Source organism: Periplaneta americana, chromosome 3 (genome assembly GCF_040183065.1).
Source record: "Periplaneta americana isolate PAMFEO1 chromosome 3, P.americana_PAMFEO1_priV1, whole genome shotgun sequence".
In the NCBI taxonomy this organism is placed as follows: domain Eukaryota; kingdom Metazoa; phylum Arthropoda; class Insecta; order Blattodea; family Blattidae; genus Periplaneta; species Periplaneta americana.
In genome coordinates this window covers 132104629-132124026 of record NC_091119.1, presented here as the reverse complement: position 1 = coordinate 132124026, position 19398 = coordinate 132104629, and the positions used below count along the sequence as shown (strand labels likewise).

Here is a 19398-nt window from a genome sequence, read left to right as displayed (position 1 = left end):
GTGTTGCGCCTTCAAAAACTTTGGAAATCACTGATAAAACCTATCTCTAATTTTGAGAGTATAATTGATTACCCCGATCCATTATCCAGCAGTTGTCTGCAAGTTTGAGATGTATCATTACTGTTATACGCGGTCTTTGCCGCAATAAGACTGGCTTTGACATTACTCTGTTTTGGGCTGTAATCCCCTTAGATCTCGCATGTGCAGGATTGCTCCCTCACGGCGAAATAAAAAGTCCCAGCTACACGTGCAGCATTAATAACGTCTGTCTGGATGACGGACTCCTCCATGTTACTGTCACGTTGTCTTTGAGCCCCTGCCCGCTTTCTCTCCTGCTAGTGTATATTCTCGGGTTAAAGTGTCTACCTGAAGCGATTTATGACGAATAGTCTAACAGCCTTACTAATCGTCTAATATATCATAAATTATTATTATTATTATTATTGTTATTATTATTATTATATTCTCCTTGTTCTCCTGCTCCTCAAAATTGTTCTCTTTGTACGTATTTCCCTTGTTCGCCTAGTCGTCCTCTTGTTCTCGTTGCATTCCCGTTGTTCTTGTATTTCCCGCGTTTCTCTTTCTGTTCTACTTGTTCTTCTCATCTCCCCTTGTTCTTCTTGTCTTCGCCTTTTTCTCCATGTCTTCTCATTCTCTTTGCGTTCCTCTTGTGGTCATTCTATTCCCTTGTTCTCCTTGCCTTCCCCCGTTCTCCTGGTGTGTTATTTGTTCTCCTTATATTGTCCTTGTTCTCCTTGTCTTCCTCTTGTTCTCCTTGCATTCTCGTTTTTCTCCACGTCTTCACCTTGATCTCCTTGTATTCCCCTTGTGTCCCTTATTTTCCTTGTGTTATCCTTGTTCTCCCTATATTCTCTTTGTTCTCATTTTATTCCTCTTGTTCTCATTGTATTCCCTTGTTCTCCTTGCATTCCCTTTGGTTTCCTTGTGTTTTCCTTGACTTCTTTTTGTTCTCCTTGTATCTCCCTTGTTTTCCTTGTGTTCTCCTTGAATTTCCCTCGTTCTCCTTGTATTCCTCTTGTTTTCTTTGAATTTCCCTTGTTTCCCTTGTGTTCGCCTTGTATTTCCCTTGGTCTTCTTTTATTCCCGTTTTTCTCCTTCTATTCCCTTTCTTTTCCTTTTAATCTTCTTGTTCTTGTATTCCCATTGTTCTCCTTCTATTTCCTTTCTTCTCCTTTTATTCCTCTTGTTTTTGTATTCCCATTGTTCTCCTTCTATTTACTTTCTTCTCCTTTTCTTCCTCTTGTTCTTGTATTCCCATTGTTCTTCTATTCCCTTTCTTCTCCTTTTATTCCTCTTGTTCTTGTATTCCCCTTGTTCTCCTTGTATTCTCCTTGTTCTCATTTTATTCCCCTTGTTCTCCTTGTATACCTCTTGTTCTCCTTCTATTCCCTTTCTTCTCCTTTTATTCCTCTTGTTCTCCTTGTATTCTCCTTGTTCTCCTGGTATCTCCCTTGTTTTCCTTGTGTTCTTCTTGAATTTCCCTCATTGTCCTTGTATTCCCCTAGTTTTCTTTGAATTACCCTTTTTCCCTTTGTTTTCTACTTGTATTCCCCTTGGTCTCTTTGTATTCCCCTTGTTCTCCTTCTATTTCCTTTCTTCTCCTTTTGTTCCTCTTGTCCTTGCATTTCCCTTCTTCTCCTTCTATTCCCTTTCTTCTCCTTTTATTTCTCTTGTTCTTGTATTCCCCTTGTTCTCCTTTTATTACCCTTCTCCTTGTCTTCTCGTTCCTGACGGCAAGAGGATGTTTAATTTAACTGTGGTGGTCAATTTCCAAGTAATTCCACCGTACCTGGTGAGGAGAAAGACGTTCTACGTAAAAACCCTCAAATATCTTGGCTTTCACTGTCACAAATACCACGATCTACCAACTGCGCTACGAAGACGATCATTATGATGTTAATAATGATGATGATGATGATAATAATAATAATAATAATAATAATAATAATAGACTGCGAAAAAGTAGGCCTACACACTCTTTAATAAATCGATACAAAGTTTATTAGTGAGATTCTTAATACAAAATGTGTTATTTTGTAATGTATCAAACAATTTTAACACAAATTGCCAGAATAAGTAATGGAAAAAAAAAATATATATATATATATATACTACATCAAGCGTTCACATTCTTTCAGAAGGTTCTTCCATAGACCTACATCACAGTCATAGTATTACATCGTGCCGCACTGTTTTTCATACTGCATTAACTTGATTAAAGAAGAAAAAAGGGGAAATTTAACACAAACCGAGGCAAGCAGTTTAAATCTAGAGGGCGCTGAATTTTAAATAGCGATAAAATCCTGAGCATGGCTTCTTTATGGAGGGACGTAATGCTGTGGGCTCGTTTTCGTAGAATCCTGCACCTGATAAGAGGCATCCATGCAAAATTAAGGGGTTAAGTACAGTTTACAGCAGTAAAATTTTTGGAAATATTCAATATTTTTTTCCTCTATTACTGTATATTGTACAATAATGAAAATTAGTTTGTGTAAAACACTGGCCTTCTGCTATACAAAAAAAATATTTTTGCGATTTAAAAAAAATTATTTATACTTTTTTTTTCCAAATTCATAATGGTGGTAGTTCACTGTGCAGTGATGAAGCATTTGCCTCATAACTCATAAACTTGTTAACTTTTTCATGTTCTCTCTCTTTTATTTTATTGCTGAAACTCATGTTTACAATATCATGGTCTTCAACTACATTCCTTAAAAAATATTTTTTTTGTGTTAGAAGAAAATACTGATATTTGACCATTTTTAAAATGAATTTGTTTTTTATCAGACAATCTATCAAAAGTAGAGAAGTGATCTTGCATCATATTGTATACCGTATATGACATGCATAAATACACACCAAAATTTTCGTCACATGTGGGAGACGTTTCATCACTGCACAGTGAACTCAATTTTGGAAAAAAAAAATGTAATTTTTTATCGTGAAAGTTTTTTCTTTTTGGTATAGCAGAAGGACAGTGTTTTACACATACTAATTTTCATGACTGTACAAAATACAGTAATGGAGGAAAAAAATGTTGAATATTTCCAAAATTTTACTCCCGTAAGCTGTACTTAACCCCTTAAGAAACCATTTTTCTTCCACTTTGAATTTAGGCGCTAAAATAATAATCTGTGTAGTGGAAAGAGTAGTAAAAAGAAACACTACTACAATCATATCAAAAAGAGATGGAAATGACTTCAGTCACGTGAAGAAGTACATCAAGAAGACAGCGGCAACCAAAATCCCTATTTCACTACAATATGTGCAAAAGTAGACTTTCTATTCTTCAGATATTAGTTCAAACATGTACAGTTAATCAGTGGAATAAAATAATATGATGCTTTCTAGATTGTGATAAAGAACGTTTTACAGAGGCTTCGGTGTAGGATATCACTGCAGCAGTATTCAAGGTTATATGTAACCCATAATTGGAGTGAAGTTATAACGCACATCTAATCAATAAAAGTTTCCGAAGGCAGAGATACAATTCCATCGATAATTCTTAATTAGCTTGCCTCATCCAGCCCCGTTCTTTGAAATTGTAATTTCAAGCGTTGATTTAATTTTCTCGTTGATACACAGGATCAAAGAAGGAGAAGCAAAGTCGATAGCAACCACAGGGAACCCACATCAATAACATTTCTAGTGTAGGTATAAGAAGAATACCTGATATCGCTTTGAGGAACGGTACAATCCGCCTATGCTTATACAGAGTGTTGCAGAGATCACAATAATTCTACGACTTATTTTTTAACTTACAAGGAAAATGCATGGATGAGAAAAGCATTTTAATGAAAAACATACTAAGTTGTATGGCTTGAAGAGTAGATTTGAACACGTTTAAGTTATAAGCGTTTGAGGTCAGCAATTTCTCCAAAATAAGATTTCTATACACTCATTACAAGAAACATTCATATTTTTTCTTTCTTCTTAATTTGTTTTCAGCTTAATTGTATAACTAATCGCTAAGGTAGGATGTGCATTTGTTACATCTGTAAATGGATTGGAAACCTACCATAAAAGATTGGAACTTTCACCGTTGTGTTCTATATTTCACCTGTAGAATGATGCGTATAAAATAAGTGTAATGCTAGTATCTATAGCAACTACAGGGACATCATTTTATTTTTACTAACATTTTTAATATTAACCTGGCTATACCTTTGGATTAACGGTTGAGAACCGGAAACACCGTTTGCTACTCCCTTCCAAGACTGGAGTTCGATGATACTGGCGTAAAATACAAACAAATGACTTTACTAGGTATAGAAGGGAAGAAAAGTAGTTCTCCATTTACGTAAACTAGGAAATATCGCGATTTTGAATTTGATAATTTTCATTAGGTTTTTGTTTAATCAAAATACAGTACTGTATTAACAATAAGTGTTTTTACTCACGAATTGAGCTATCCATGCTAACGTATTCATTATGCCGTGTATATTATACTGTCTATAGCACATTAGCGTACAATTTAGAGATGAAGTTAAATTGAAAAATAATCATAATATGGATATTTAAACACATATGTAAAAATGGTGGCCGTTAATTTCGATACAAGCTTCAGTTCTTTTGAGCATATTATCGCATTATAGACTATTGTACCTAATTCCAATTAGCAGTTTCGTCCTTCGTACTAGTAACTCACGTTGAAATAATTCTGTACCTACTCTAGAAAAGAGTACCTTACGTACTGTAAATTCAATCTTCACTTCTGTCCGATCCGAAAAGATAAAATTACTCAGACATGCTATCTACTGTCCTTCCAAGTGGTTTTGTCGCAGGATCGTAGAAAGGGGTAAATCATGTGACAGTTAATTACTTAACGAAGCCTTTTATTTAAGTTATTTTAAACATTTTTATAATATTACATAGACATCCAATTCCTAACAGAAATTAATGTTTTCAGAAAAAAGCTAAGACAGCCCAGCCACTAGCCTTTACAGAGGGGCGAGCAGAAGCGGGTGGAGGAAACCGGGATGCGACGTAGGCAAACGGACGACAGTATGTGTGCGAAAATATGATTCAATATTGAAAGCTTTTTCGTCACTAGAAAAAGTGAACATATTTCTGGAACGTACTATACTCACTAACTCAGTACTGTTTACTATTACCGTGAGGCAACTTTGACTGCATACGCAGCGTTGGTTCTGTGTGGAGGATGATTGAAAGTTTACTAGTAGAGCGGGTGGGAGTGAAGTACATTCAAAAACTCAGGTACAATAAAAATTGAAGTAAAAATAAAATTATGTCCCTGGATAAGGCAGCACTATATGCATAAATGATAAACATGAGACACCCCCATCTATGTCCTTTTCGCTTACTCCGCTTTAGAAACAAACACAGTCAGCCATTGTGCATCAGTGGTGGATTTTAAGAAACCAACGAGAACCGAAAGCTATGATGCCTGCATCTTCAGCTACTCGTGTAGGTCAATTCATTCATTCACAGTGTTCTGACCAGCGGAATGTCTTTCAATGCAAACCCAGCATTCTCCAGTCTTTCCTATTTTCTGCCTTCCTCTTAGTCTCCGCATAATGATCTATATATCTTAATGTCGTCTAATAATTATAAATTCACACAATCATAATTGTCTACATTGGCACTTTAGGTTACTAAAGAGCAGATGAACCGGTCAAACAAGCAGCTTCTTCGGAAGAATGACATCACTATACCAAATACCGGTGTCATTGGTTAAACAGGAGATTGAAAGCAAAATTTCACAATTTTTGGAATATGAGATGGTTGGAAATGTTCACTGGATGGTTCGCAAGGAGATAATTTTTCCTTCTATTTAAAGCCGCCTGCAGAATGGGCATCTCTTTCCTGAGTTTATTTTAACTCTATTCCTAATAGGACATGGAAATTTTGTGGCATATTTCCAGAGATTTCAAGTTCTAAACGACAGATATTATTTGTGTAGTCTATATGTGTAAGAAACTTTAAAACAATGGAACACCTATTATTTACGTATGAATTATTGAAAAACGAAGATGTCTTCTAAAAGTGCATTTAAGTTACTGTGATTCAAAATATGAACACCCTCTGTATATGATCTTTAGTTAATTGTGTTGTTACAAAGCCCTTTGTAAGTATATAATTTAGGTTCCTAGTACGTTGTAAGAAATTGTAGTTCATAGTTAATTAATTAAAGGTCAAAGATTTATTCATTTTAGTAGGCTATTTTACGACGATTTGTCAACATCTTAGATTATTTAGCGTATGTGAGAAGAAGTTGATAATGCCGGTCAAATGAGTCCGGGGTCCAGCACCGAAAGTTACCCAGCATTTGCTCATATTGGGTTGAGGGAAAATCCCGGAAAAAACCTCAACCAGGAACTTGCCCTGACAGGGAATCGAACCCGGGCCACCTGATTTCGCGGCCAGACGCGATAACCGTTACTCCACAGATGTGGTCAAGCTAAAAGATAAGTCAACCCCATGACACGCCAAATCGGCCCAGAGGGGGCAGAGGGTTAAGGCTCCCAACTTTACAGTCGGCTTTTAATGGCAGTAGGGATGTCAGTCGTACGTGCCCGCCTCCTTTGCTCGCAAGGAAATGTCCCTGGTACTCATTTCTGTTAGGTCCCAGGGCCATAGTGCGGCTGAAAATATTAGATTAATGGAAAAATTCGTGACCCCATCGGGATTCGAACCCGCTACGTTTCGCCTTGCAGCGTTAGGCCTTAACGCGACGCTACTGCGCGCCCTTAGTTAATTAATTAACTAATTAAATTCTCATTACAATAACTATTTTTACTTTTGTTTAGACTATATATTTGCTTATGTTAAACTGATATGTTTTAGGCCTATATACAGTTAACTACTGCCCTAGCAATTTGCATGCTTCTTCGCGCCGTATTAATTCCACATCTGATAGTTCATTAATTGACAATGGACGATAGGGTTTGACTTTCAAATCCTTTCACATGTGGTCTATCATGGTTGAATGGGAAATATTCAATTTGGCAGGACGGTTAAGAGTCGACTTAACTGGAAATTTCGTTATCGATTCTTCAACAACAGCACAAGTTTGCAAACGCGTCGACGGTCTCCTAGTCCGAGGTGGACCCTTTGCGGATCCTGTCGTAAAAGTCTCCCGTTTCCAGACCAATAACGTTCTCTTCAAAAGGTGGCGCCTACAGAAAATTCAGTTGAAAGTTGGTCATAATGTGTGCAATTGTTTGCCGAGTATACGATCGTTCGTGAATCCACATTGCAATTATTAAATGTTCTTCAACCGAGAAAATGCTTAAATTAATCTTATCTTCACTCACTGTTCGACTGATAAATTATTTGGTTGTTTGATTATTGCTTCCACTGACTATTACTTCCTCAATTCCTGAATAGCTGTATGTGCAAATATATACATAGAAGATAGTTATATCCGGCATAGGCGCCGACTTTTTTTAGATATTGGGGTGCAAGACTCTGCACGCATGTCTGAGAGTCCACCACTATGAAGTAACGGTTAGCATATCTGTCCCTGTGAATGATACACCGGACTTAGAAGTTCGTAAGATGTATTAAAACGTTTAAAAAATAATTTCCTCAAAATGTAACACATTTCCTTTATAAAAATGGAGGTACAAATATGGAATACTATTAACAAGTTACAAGATTTAAAAAATTGCAAAGTTAAAATGGCCTCTATTAAGGAAAGCCCTAGATCATATATGTAACAGATAACTCATCGCTATGTTAAAATCGGTTGCACTTTGAAGAGAACAACCGCCAGGATCGCCACCCGTCCGCCGTAAACGAACACGAGATGGCAGTACAGTCGCTAATGCAATTCAAATTAGAATTATGATATGACTCCTTATGTAACAACTAGATGACAGCGTAGTAAACCTGACAAAAGTTATTAACGTCAAAGCCTATAAGGCCGACCTATCTGTTACATATATGATCTAGGGAAAAGCACAGAACAATTAGTATTCAGCATCTTCATTAGAAGGTGTTCTCTCAACCGTAATACTGAATCCAGATGAAACGTCTCACGTCTTTCCTCGAACTTGTTTTATGGCTTCTTGCATTGTTTTTACATTCCACTGTTTTCTAAGTTTGTTGGAAGTTGAGATCTTTCCTCCTCCTATAGGTGCCAACACTGGTAACGAAACAGAAAACCAGGGTATAAAGATGGAATATAGTAATAATACTAGTATTTCATATTTGTAACCACTAATGTTGTCACTTATATTCACAAAACATATCATAATTTTAAAACGAAATCAATTAAATATACATTGCTATAAACATATCCGCCCAGTCTGTATTTTATTTCTAGTACCAACGCTGAAATAATATAATCTCAATAATGGGATCACAACGGGTAAATGGTCCAAAGGATGATAACGATAAGCATTCGTAACGTGTACATACATATGGCAGTGAGTTTGAATCCCTCCTATCACATCACATCTGCTTTTGTATATGTGATACTCTATTTTGTCTATGATGAAAATTCAACGTTATATGGATTGAGCATTACGAGATTCTCACCGTCTTCACTTGAAGTTAAATCGAAAACATCCCAGAAAAGCCTGAAGAGAAATCCTTGATAAAGAATGAGACAAATGCTGTGCAAATATATTGATAATTTATTTTTCGTTATATTAACAGGTTGACAATTAAAGCTGGATGTCCGATGAATCTTGAGGACTTCCCTATGGATACCCAGCGGTGCCCTTTGAAGTTTGGAAGCTGTAAGTAAAGCTTGCAACACTTTTAAGTTGTTTAAACTGACATGGTCTGCCACATAAAAGTAAATTTTGTACATCTGTTTAAACATTAAACTTATTAAACATGATTCAGATAGTTCTAAAATATTCTAATTATTATATAAACTAAATTAATGTAAATTATGCTAGTTCTCTCTTGCGTTAAAATGGCACAAAATATTTATCACTAGACAGTGGATGCGGGATGACGTATCGTTGAATGTAGGTGCACCTTTACTATATGTTATATTTTTTTTCATTCAGACCATTGGCTCAACAGGTTTTAAACGTAAACAGATAATTTCTTTAGAGGTATATTTGCACTGAGCATCATGTTGCACATGTCTTTGCAAAACGTTTCCCGCACAAATAAATGATGATGATGATGATGATGATGATGATGATGATGATGATGATAATGATGATGATGATGATGATGATGATGATGATGATGATGATGTAGATGGTTCCTCAGATTTCATTGCAACGCATTTCCTGTGTGATGTACTATTGCAGTGTTTCTCTATAGCCTGAGTTGTTCTGATTTCTATTTCAATTTTACATACATTACACATGATATTGTCTTCGTTAATATATAAAATGTCACTCCCATACTTCTTAATTGCACTTCGTATCTCTGAGCGAATTGAACGTTTTGCCTTCGACATTATGAATTAATCAGCACAACACTATTCAACGCGTACTAAATAATTGAGCAGAATAACACAACTGCACGCATTGCGTTGCAATATTACTATGAACGCTGCTGTACTCGCCAGGTACACAAAAGAAGGACAACGCGGCACGTGCTATATACTCCGATATGAAACAACTTCACTTTTCCTTAAGTCATCGCGCATACGCTGTCTCTTTATCACTCAACGAAATGTTTATACACTGAATAAGTTCATAAAGTGTGAAATTTGCCTCAATTAGTCCTTGATCTTAATTCATAATTATAAAATAAAATTCTTTATTAATAATCACAGTTCTAGTTCGTATTCGCGTGAAGTAAATGTGTATTAATAATCAGTGAAATGTTTTCTGTGGCCTGAATAGAAAATACTTTCTTGTTTTTTTTAATTAAACACTTAGCATTTTTTCTACAGGGACATCATTTTATTTTTACTAACATTTTTAATATTAGCTTGCCTATACCTCTGACTCAACGCCGTTTGCTACCCCTTCCACGACTGGAGTTCATGATACTGGCGTAATATACAGTACAAACAAATCACTTTACTAGGTATAGGAGGGAAGAAAAGTAGTTCATCCATTTACGTAAACTAGGAAATATTGCGCTTTTGAGTTTGATAATTTTCATTAGGTTTTTGTTTAATCAAAATACAGTACAGTATTAACAATGAGTGTTTTTACTCACGAACTGAGCTGTCCATGTGGACGTATTCGTTATGCAGTATATATTATACTGCCTACAGCACATTAGCGTAAAATATAGAGAATGAAGTTAAATTGAAAAATAATCATAATATGGATATTTAAACACATTTTTGAAAATGGTGGCCGTTCATTTCGATACAGGCTTCAGTTCTAATGTGCATATTATCGCACTATAGACTATTGTACCTAATCCCAATTACCAGTTTCGTTCTTCGTGCTAGTAACTCATGTTGAAATAATTCTGTACCTGCTCTATAAAAGAGTACCTTACGTACTGTAAATTCAATCTTCACTTCTGCCCGATCCGAAAAGATAAAATTACTTAGACATACTATCTACTGTCCGTCCAAGTGGTTATGTCGTAGGGTCGTAGAAATGGAGGTAATTACGTGACAGTTAATTACTTAACGAGGCCATTTATTTAAGTTATTTTAAACAGTTGTATGATATTACGTAGACGTCCAATTCCTAACAGAAATTAATGTTTTCAGAAGAGAGCTAAGACAGCCCAGCCACTAGCTGGCGAATAAAACTGGTGGGGGAAACCGGTATACGACGTAGGCAAATGGACGACAGTACCTGTATGAAAATGATTCAATATTGAAAGCTCTTTCGTCACTGGAAAACGCGAACATATTTTTGGAACGTACTGTTACTATGACCGTAAGGCTACTATATGCGGTCTTGGATCTGTGTGGAAGGGGTGGGAGTGAAGTACATTCAAAAACTCAGGTACAATAAAAATTGAAGTAAAAATAAAATGATGTCCCTGTACATTCTATGAATTGAAATCTGCAATGATAACGTAACAAAATGAGTTAGCCTATCCCCTTCCTAATTATGATGTTAAATAGAAGTGTTGGTAGGAGCAAACCGGATTTTTTCACTTCACGAAAAGAATACTAAGATGGAGAAAAGTAATTTTTAAACGATGCGTTTGAAATATAAGTTTCTTTTCAATAACCATCTACAATTTCTTCTCTATTACCTAGCCACCTTCTAACTTCGCAGGTCTATCTCATATTATCTAGCAATCATGGAAGCATTCTCAGTTCGACTGACTATACTTCGTTCCATAACGTCTGACAGTCTACGCAAATATTGCCGACAGAGAAGGAGAGAGAGAGACCAGTGCAGAGGCCTCATTCCACGCTTATTTTGAAGTTGAACGGTCTGAAGCGTTCTACCCTCGCCCAAATTCAAGACAAGCTTGGAATGAGACTTCTACCATTGATTGAATAGCAATAATACTTCTCTCCTTCTCCGACGGCAATGTTTACGTCGCCTGTCAGACATTATGGAACGAAGTATAGTTTTACATAAAGTGTAATTTTGTGTCGCAGTCGGCTACACAACCAACGACGTGGTGTACCGGTGGAACAAGGCGCGACAGGTAGCAATCGCCGAGGACATGAAGCTGTCGCAGTTCGACCTCATCGCCACGCCCTCCGCCAACCAGACCGACGTCCTGCAGTCCGGTAGTAGTGATGTTGCCCTCTGTACCATCTGCAAGTACTCATTATCATATGACAACCTAGACTTTGCTAGACTTAAGGGGAATACCACTGTTTCTCATAGATAAATATAAGTAGTTTTCAAATTAAGGTGTACAAGATTTTCGATTTAAACGTGGATCACTTTTAGGTTAAGAAGAAGACTACAGTTCCAGACGGATGTACAAGGGAGGATCGAAAAGTAACGCAAAACAATGTGTGTGTGCGTGCGTGCGTGCGTGTGTGTGTGTGTGCGCGTGCGCGTGTGAGTGTGCGTGTGTGTGTGTGTGTGTGTGTGTGTGGCAACGCATTTAATAGGTAAGCAAAACGAAATAATGCACAAGAAAGCTACAGATTTTACTTATTTTTAGACATAGGAACAAAGTCTATGGATTCATTTCTCTTATCGTGACACCAGATTTAGTACATTTCGTTCATAAAACTCCGTTTTCTGGCCGTATAACCACCTGCGCACGACTGATTTCATTTCTTCATCCGAACTGAAGCGTTGGCCTCATAGGAATTCTTCATTGGTCCGAAGAGGTGAAACTCAGACGGTGCAAGGTCTCAACTGTACGGTGGGTGACTACCGCCTCAATGTCTCTGAAATTGGATGGTGACACTAGTCGGCCGGAATGTGCTTCGTCGGTAAGATTTACTCGGCCCTCTTCGAAGAATCTGCAGCACCTGGAGACATTGCTACGGTCCAGAAAGTCAGCACCATGCACCTCCAACATTTCCCTGTGAATTTCACTCGGACTTTTTTTGTTGTGCTCAGAAAAAACGGACTACACCTCGCTGCTCTTCACAAGTAGAAGATGCTAGCACACGTTCCATCTTTACTCAGTAGTTACCGTTCGTTCCGCCAGGGTGACACCTAATCGAGCCATTGCTGTCCGTAGCGCAAGATTCAAACTATCTGCCAACTTTGAACATCCTAACCAAAATAGTATACTGTAAAGAAATTGTTGTGCGTTACTTTCCGAATCTTCCTAGTATATGTAGTTTTCAAATAATGACATAAAGGGAATTTGATTTGCATGTTAATAACATCTACGTGTTCACAGTAAAGTTACAGCTCCAGATAAGTAAAAACATTTCGATTTTACAAGTAAATGATATTATTTTAGTTTTAAGAAAAATATCGCCACCGGCGTGGCTCAGTCGGTTAAGGCGCTTGTCTGCCGGTCTGAAGTTGAGCTCGGGCGCGGGTTCGCTTTGGCTGATTACCTAGTTGGGTTTCTTCCGAGGTTTTCCCCAACCTTAAGGTGAATGCCAGGTAATCTATGGCGAATCCTCGGCCTCATCTCGCCAAATACCATCTCGCTATCACCAATCTCATCGACGCTAAATAACCTAGTAGTTGATACAGCGTGATTAAATAAACTAAACCAACTAAAAAAAAAGAAGAATATCACACTCTCATATATAGACTTACATATAGGCCTACTTACCCAGGTTGTTTAAAAAAAAGAGTCTAATATTTTGAGAGGTGGTAGTATGCACCACAACAACAAAAAAAGGAGTCCAATAAACATGAAAAACGTACTTTAAAATTCCTGTGTTGTGACAGGTTAAAAGGGCCACACATTCTACCCCGTAGATTAACTGGTTTTTAGTATCGACGTTCCTTAGCAACCAATTGCCCCTGTTACTGGAGGGAATGCCATACCACCAAAGACTGCAAATGAGGTTTTATGCATGACGGAACACCAGCCCACTTCCATAACAGTCAGACGATATCTAACACGAGTATTTAATCTTCGATGGATTGGCCGTGGAGGTCCTGTACCATGGCCTACTCGTTCCCCAGATCTTAATCTCTTAGACTCTCGGTTATGGGGACATTTAAGATGTTAGTATATGCAATACCCATTGAAGACGTTAAAAAACGCTACAGGAGCGCGTCTTCAACGCCTATCAGCACATTCGAGATCAACCAGGGATTTCTGAATGGTTCCGTGGTTCTCTAAGACGTCGAGCAGAAGAATATGTTATGAGCAGGGAACGGATTTATATGGACTAAAAATATATGAAATATGTAAATATATATGTAGTTATTTTTACCAAAATATGGAATTAAATATGGATTTTTACCAAAATATGGAATTAAATATGGACTTAAAATTATAAAAAAATGACTATGTACGTTAAATATTGGTACATTTTAATCAAACTAAACAAAAAATATAATGGACGTACTTATCTTCCAATGTAGTTTCAACAAAACACAATTTTTATTGTCTGTTACCATAACAATAGGTTACAAACATTTCTTTCAAGTGCTGAAAAGTGAATCTTCTTCTATTGTCTCTGAGGATAGATTTATACTGACTAAAAGAGCGTTCGACGTCACAAGAAGTAACTGGTACATAATTCAATTTCACAATGTCTGCTGGGGATAAGTCCAAGTTAATCTTCACTGTTGATTCACCACTCATCACAGCAACAACCTTTTGTAGTTCTTCATATCCAGGGTTTTTTGAAAGTACAGTGTCCACCTTAGCTCTTACTGCATCTGCAACTTTACCTCTACCACGATTCAGTTGTTCCACAGTACTATTTATAATTTCAAAACTTTCAGATAGTGAAAGGTGCCTATTTTGGAGACTTTTGAGCGTTTTTATGATGCATGAAAATGTATGCTGAATGTGAGCTAAGTCATTCTTCACACTTATGTCACAGGTAACTGTTTTCGCAGTATCAATTGAGACTGCATCTTCAGAGTCCAATGCAAGGAGAACATTGTTAATAGAGTCTATATGTTCGGCATAATATTCAACTGCTTCTAGCCATGTACCCCATCTAGTTAAAATTGGCTTTGGTGGCAATGGAATTTCAGGGTACATTTCTTTCAACACGTTAACTCTACTGGGAGCTTTGAGAAATACTTTTTTCACTGATGAAATCAACAAATCTACTTTAGGGAAATTGTCTCTGACCACTTCTGCCACACGATGAAATGCATGCGCCACACAAGTAAAATGAGTCAATTTAGGATATACAACAGATAATGCTTGTCCAGCTTTGACCATATAAGGGGCAGCATCGCTAATAAAGAATAACACATTATCGTACATAATACCCTTTGGCCACAGGATACCCATAGCTTCGTTGAACAGTTTAACTATAGTTTTGTTATTGCACTTTTCTAGAACATCACAATGTAAAAGAATTCGTTCAGAATATTGTTCACTTAACAAACCGATAACTACATTACCAACAAGTCTACCTTCTTTGTCGGGAGTCTCATCAATGGAAACCCAAATTGAACTATCTTTAATTTCATCTCTTATCTTCTGTATTGTCTCATCGTAGATGGATGGAGCATACGTCTTCCTAAGTGTTGACTCATCCGGGATTGTATGTTGAGTATATTTTTCAAGGAATTCCCTGAAGACCTTATTCTTTAGTTTGTAGAGAGGAATATCAGCAGAGATGAGAGAACGGCACAGGTCGATGTTAAACTCAGATCTTACATTCGATGTTGTTGGTTGTGTTAAAAACAATTGTCTCTGCTTGGAATTTAGTTGTTTGTTGGCCTGATGTTTACTAGTTGTAATGTGTTGTTGCACCAGGAACTTTTGTGTAGATGATACTGCACACTGACACAAATTACAAAATAATATTTTATTGTCAGTTGATAAACCATCTTCTTTAAATTCTGAAATGTAACTTGTTAGTTTTGATTTTAAATTGACTGAATGACGTACTTTTGGCATATTTACCGTCTTTATAGTATGATTTACAAAACTGAACCTATGTGTACTCTGACTGGCATTTAACTGTTGAGCTGCACAACTGAAGTCTGTTAAAAATTTTAAATTAAATTAATACAGTTTTGTAACTTACTTTCCCATTGTTGATAGGACTGCTAATTTTCAAATAACTCTGATGTTAAAGGGATTACTGAACATGTGTTTTAATCTCTATTGTTGAAATGTATTTTTAAAAGTTAATGGAATTTTGTTTTGTTTTATTGTTAAACCTAATATAATATGGACTGTTTTATATGAAATATGGAAAATATATGGAAATTAACGAAAATATGTACTAAACTCTAAAATATGGAAAAATATGGAAAATAAAAGTAGGATTTTTCAACCCTACACATTGTGAAACATAAAGATAATGCAAAATATAAATTATATTAGCTTTATAAGTAAATATGTATTTACATATAAATCCTTTCCCTGGTTATGAGCATCTGCTATAAACAAGTGAATTTCTACTATCTCGGAAGGTATTAATTTCGGGACACATGTTTATTATATTTTTTTTTACTTGTTTTGATGAGTTCTACCACCTCTTAAAATATTAGACCCTTTTTTTAACACCTTATATGATAGAGAAAATTCGCCAAATAACAATAAAGCATGTACACCACTGTCATAAGTAATGCATAGTTTTCAAATATACAGCGAAAAAGATATATATATATATATATATATATATATATATATATATATATATAATTTTTTGTGTATTGTTTAGTCGTTAAGAGAAATACAATAGTTATCCATAGATATGTAGTTTTAAATCGATACATATTGGTTGTACTTTAAACAAGGATTTTGTTTACAATTAGTGTTAAGACAAGGACCGCAGTGGTATATAAGTAATTTTCTAATAAATGTATATTGGGAGTTCGATTTTAAACATAAACCATGTTGAGTAATAGTTTCTGATAAATTTGTAGTTTTGAAATGAATATTTTAGGAATTTCGGTTTTAAATGTGAATTGTCTTTGTTATTGTTAAGCACATCATATATTATAGAAAGTTATTGTTGTGTTTAGATAACTTGGCCGGTCATAATATTGTCCGCAGTAAACCAGACAAGTCTACTTGATACTGATAGAAAAAAAGGGGGTGTATGGGTTAGTCGCTGTGTATCTCCTGTGGAATTCATTCTTTCCATGTGTAAGTGCGTAGTAAACTATTTCAAAAACGTTAGTACCGTATAATGGAACCAATAAAAACATTGCAGTTCAGTTTATTGTGAGTGGATGAGAGAAAAGAGAGGACTGCATTGTGTTAAGTACTGACCGATTATTTAGTCCTGACAGCTCAGCAGGGCGAAAGAGGGGAAGTAACAGGAGGAGTGGGGAGAGTTCCGGAATAGAGATAAGGGCGAGCGGTTGGTAAACGAATGCAGTATAGCTTATTTATACTGGAAACATACCGCTCTATCGCACGCATGACATCCGATCACTCCGAAGGCAAGCGAGTGAATAACCCAAACACCCTTTGGCGTAACTAAATGGACTCGCCTGTCCCAGGCGCACATCTCCAGCGACTGTCAGGACTAAATAATCGTACTGTATGAGTGTTTGGATAACACTGAGTGGAAAAACTGTGATCGCCATTGAATGCAGGTACGTGACCAATGTTTTTAAACACAGCTGTAACTTACGTCAATATGCATGCAGTTCTCCTCCTTTCCCTTCCTGCTCCACTAAATATGCTGAGAAATTGACTCACTTCACATCACCCCTATTCAAATGTTTGCGCGTAACACCGAACAAGCTATCTAAACACAACAGTATGTAGGCTAGTTCTTCAATCAGTGTATACATAATCTTGTTAAATATTTTACCAGTTTTTATGAGTGTGTCCTGCTGACTCTAAACCCTTTAAGTTCATAGCAATCTAAGCTCAGGCATGCTTCTCATCCGAGTTACAGTTCTTCTCACGGTAACTCGTGGAAAAGGGATTGTAGGATCACGGTGAGGTGTACATGGAGTAGCAAAGGAATCGGTGGCTGCGCGCAGGAGGTTCAGTAGCGCGAGGTGCCTTAGTGCATGCACACCATTCCATCCCGGGTAGTACAATGGGCCCACCCGAATGGCCTGCGAGCGAAGACTGTCCCAGTCCGTGCCCTCCCCTGACGGGGGGAATGATAAATAAAAATAGACGCCCTTCAGCAAAATATACGGCTCATCATTATTACTTTTTATTCATCTGCAATTTAAATATGAGCAGATTTATCGTGATTTCTCTACGCGCTCACATACAAGTCCTTTTAAAGTTTAAATATTTATTGTATGCCTCTCAAGTAGAGTGATCAGACATCTTCGTTTGTCCTCCTTTTTTAGGCCTTTGTCCAGAGTCCGGGCGGATTTTTAAAAAATCCAGAAATTTCCTTCTTTTCGTAACTTGTATGTCTGATATTTTGAAATTATCTGATTTGACGCCTTTTTCAAGTAATTTTCCTGTTGGTGGCAGCAGCATCGACAGAATATACTCTTCGCCAACTATCATAATTCTCTTTGCATACAAGGTAATATTAAATTCACATTTGTGCGGTCTTTTAATATATTTTGATAATAATTATAGTTCCTTTAGCTTTCATATGTAGTTAACTGTAAAATAATTTTATATTATTAAGTTTATCATAAGTATACTGTAATAAAATATATATTGACATAATTTTAAGGATAATATAGGCCTAAGCCTAAATCTAAATAGAGTAGATATTTTCTGTCCTCTTTAGTAATTAGGCCTATAGTTCCCTTGACTTTCATATGTAGCTAACTGTAAAATTATTATTGTTAAGTTTTATCATAATTATTTTTGTAATATTAACATACTTTTAAGTATGATATAAGCCTAAATCTGTACTGTAAATATTTTATCAGAAAATAGATATTGACATAATTTATAACATGATATAGCCCTAAGCGTAAATTTAAGTACATAATTTCTGTCCTCTTTTTTCGAACAATGTCCTCCTTTTTGAAGCTTTCTGTCCTCTTTTCTATCGATGTGAATCTGGTCACCCTACTCTCAAGTGGTTTTAGAAGAGCGGCATAACAAAATTCTTCACTACAATTTCTGTGAACATACCAGCATAGGCGGAGAGAGAATCGTTTCCTTGGAGGGGAGGGGGGGGGCAAAGCGAAACCAAAGAATCCCCATATAACGAGGTTATGGGGGAGATCATATACCTTCTATCCCCGTTATAGCTTGACCGTGGTACAGTACAATATATAATAATAATAATAATAATAATAATAATAATAATAATAATAATAATAATAATAATAATTTATTTTAGCTGGCAGAGTTAAGGCCGTAAGGCCTTTCTCTTCCACTCAACCAGCAAAAAGTATACATACATATGTATCAACTTACAAAGAATTCAACAATTTGATTTAGATAAGAGCTACATGTATACAAGAGTTATTTACAAATTAAACAACAAAATAGCATGAACTATATAATTAAACACTGAAATACAAACTATGTAGCAGAATTAAGCTAAAATACATAGAATGTTAATATATTTCAAATAATGTTAGATAATAGAAAGAGATTATTATGAGACAATTTTGAAAATACAGCACTATCACGATGCATGTCTAAATGAAGGAGTAACAATGTAGACAGTGATAGTTTAAGTCGGTATGATTGGAGTGAAATGCCAAGAAGGTTATCTTTTAAGCTATTTTTAAAAGTGTTTATTGTCTTGCAGCCCTTAATACTTTGTGACAGCGAATTCCATTGTCTCGAGGTGGATAATGTAAAAGATGATGAATAACGAGATGTTCTATGAAGAGGTATACTTAACGCGCCACAGATATATCGGAATATGATCATTTAATAAAGGTATTTTCGAGGTGCATGTTTCTTACAGTGTTACATCCATATCCGCGATGTTTCGGACCGAATTGTATAAGGCTTGAACTGTAGGTCTACTACAAATTATAACAGGGCATAACTTAAAATAATCCCTCTCTTTTTCTCTCTCGTACAGAA

At 36.2% G+C, this 19398-nt stretch overlaps 1 protein-coding gene across 1 annotated transcript in view; it reads left to right on the top strand.

Annotated features, from left to right (window-relative positions):
- The window catches only part of LOC138696544 (gamma-aminobutyric acid receptor alpha-like), a 159542-nt gene that overhangs the window by 100491 nt on the left and 39653 nt on the right, over positions 1-19398 (top strand). Inside the window, exons 5-6 of the mRNA XM_069821641.1 lie at positions 8647-8729; positions 11489-11653. Of these exons, the coding sequence (XP_069677742.1) occupies positions 8647-8729; positions 11489-11653 (248 nt within the window). The remainder of the gene's footprint in view (positions 1-8646; positions 8730-11488; positions 11654-19398) is intronic.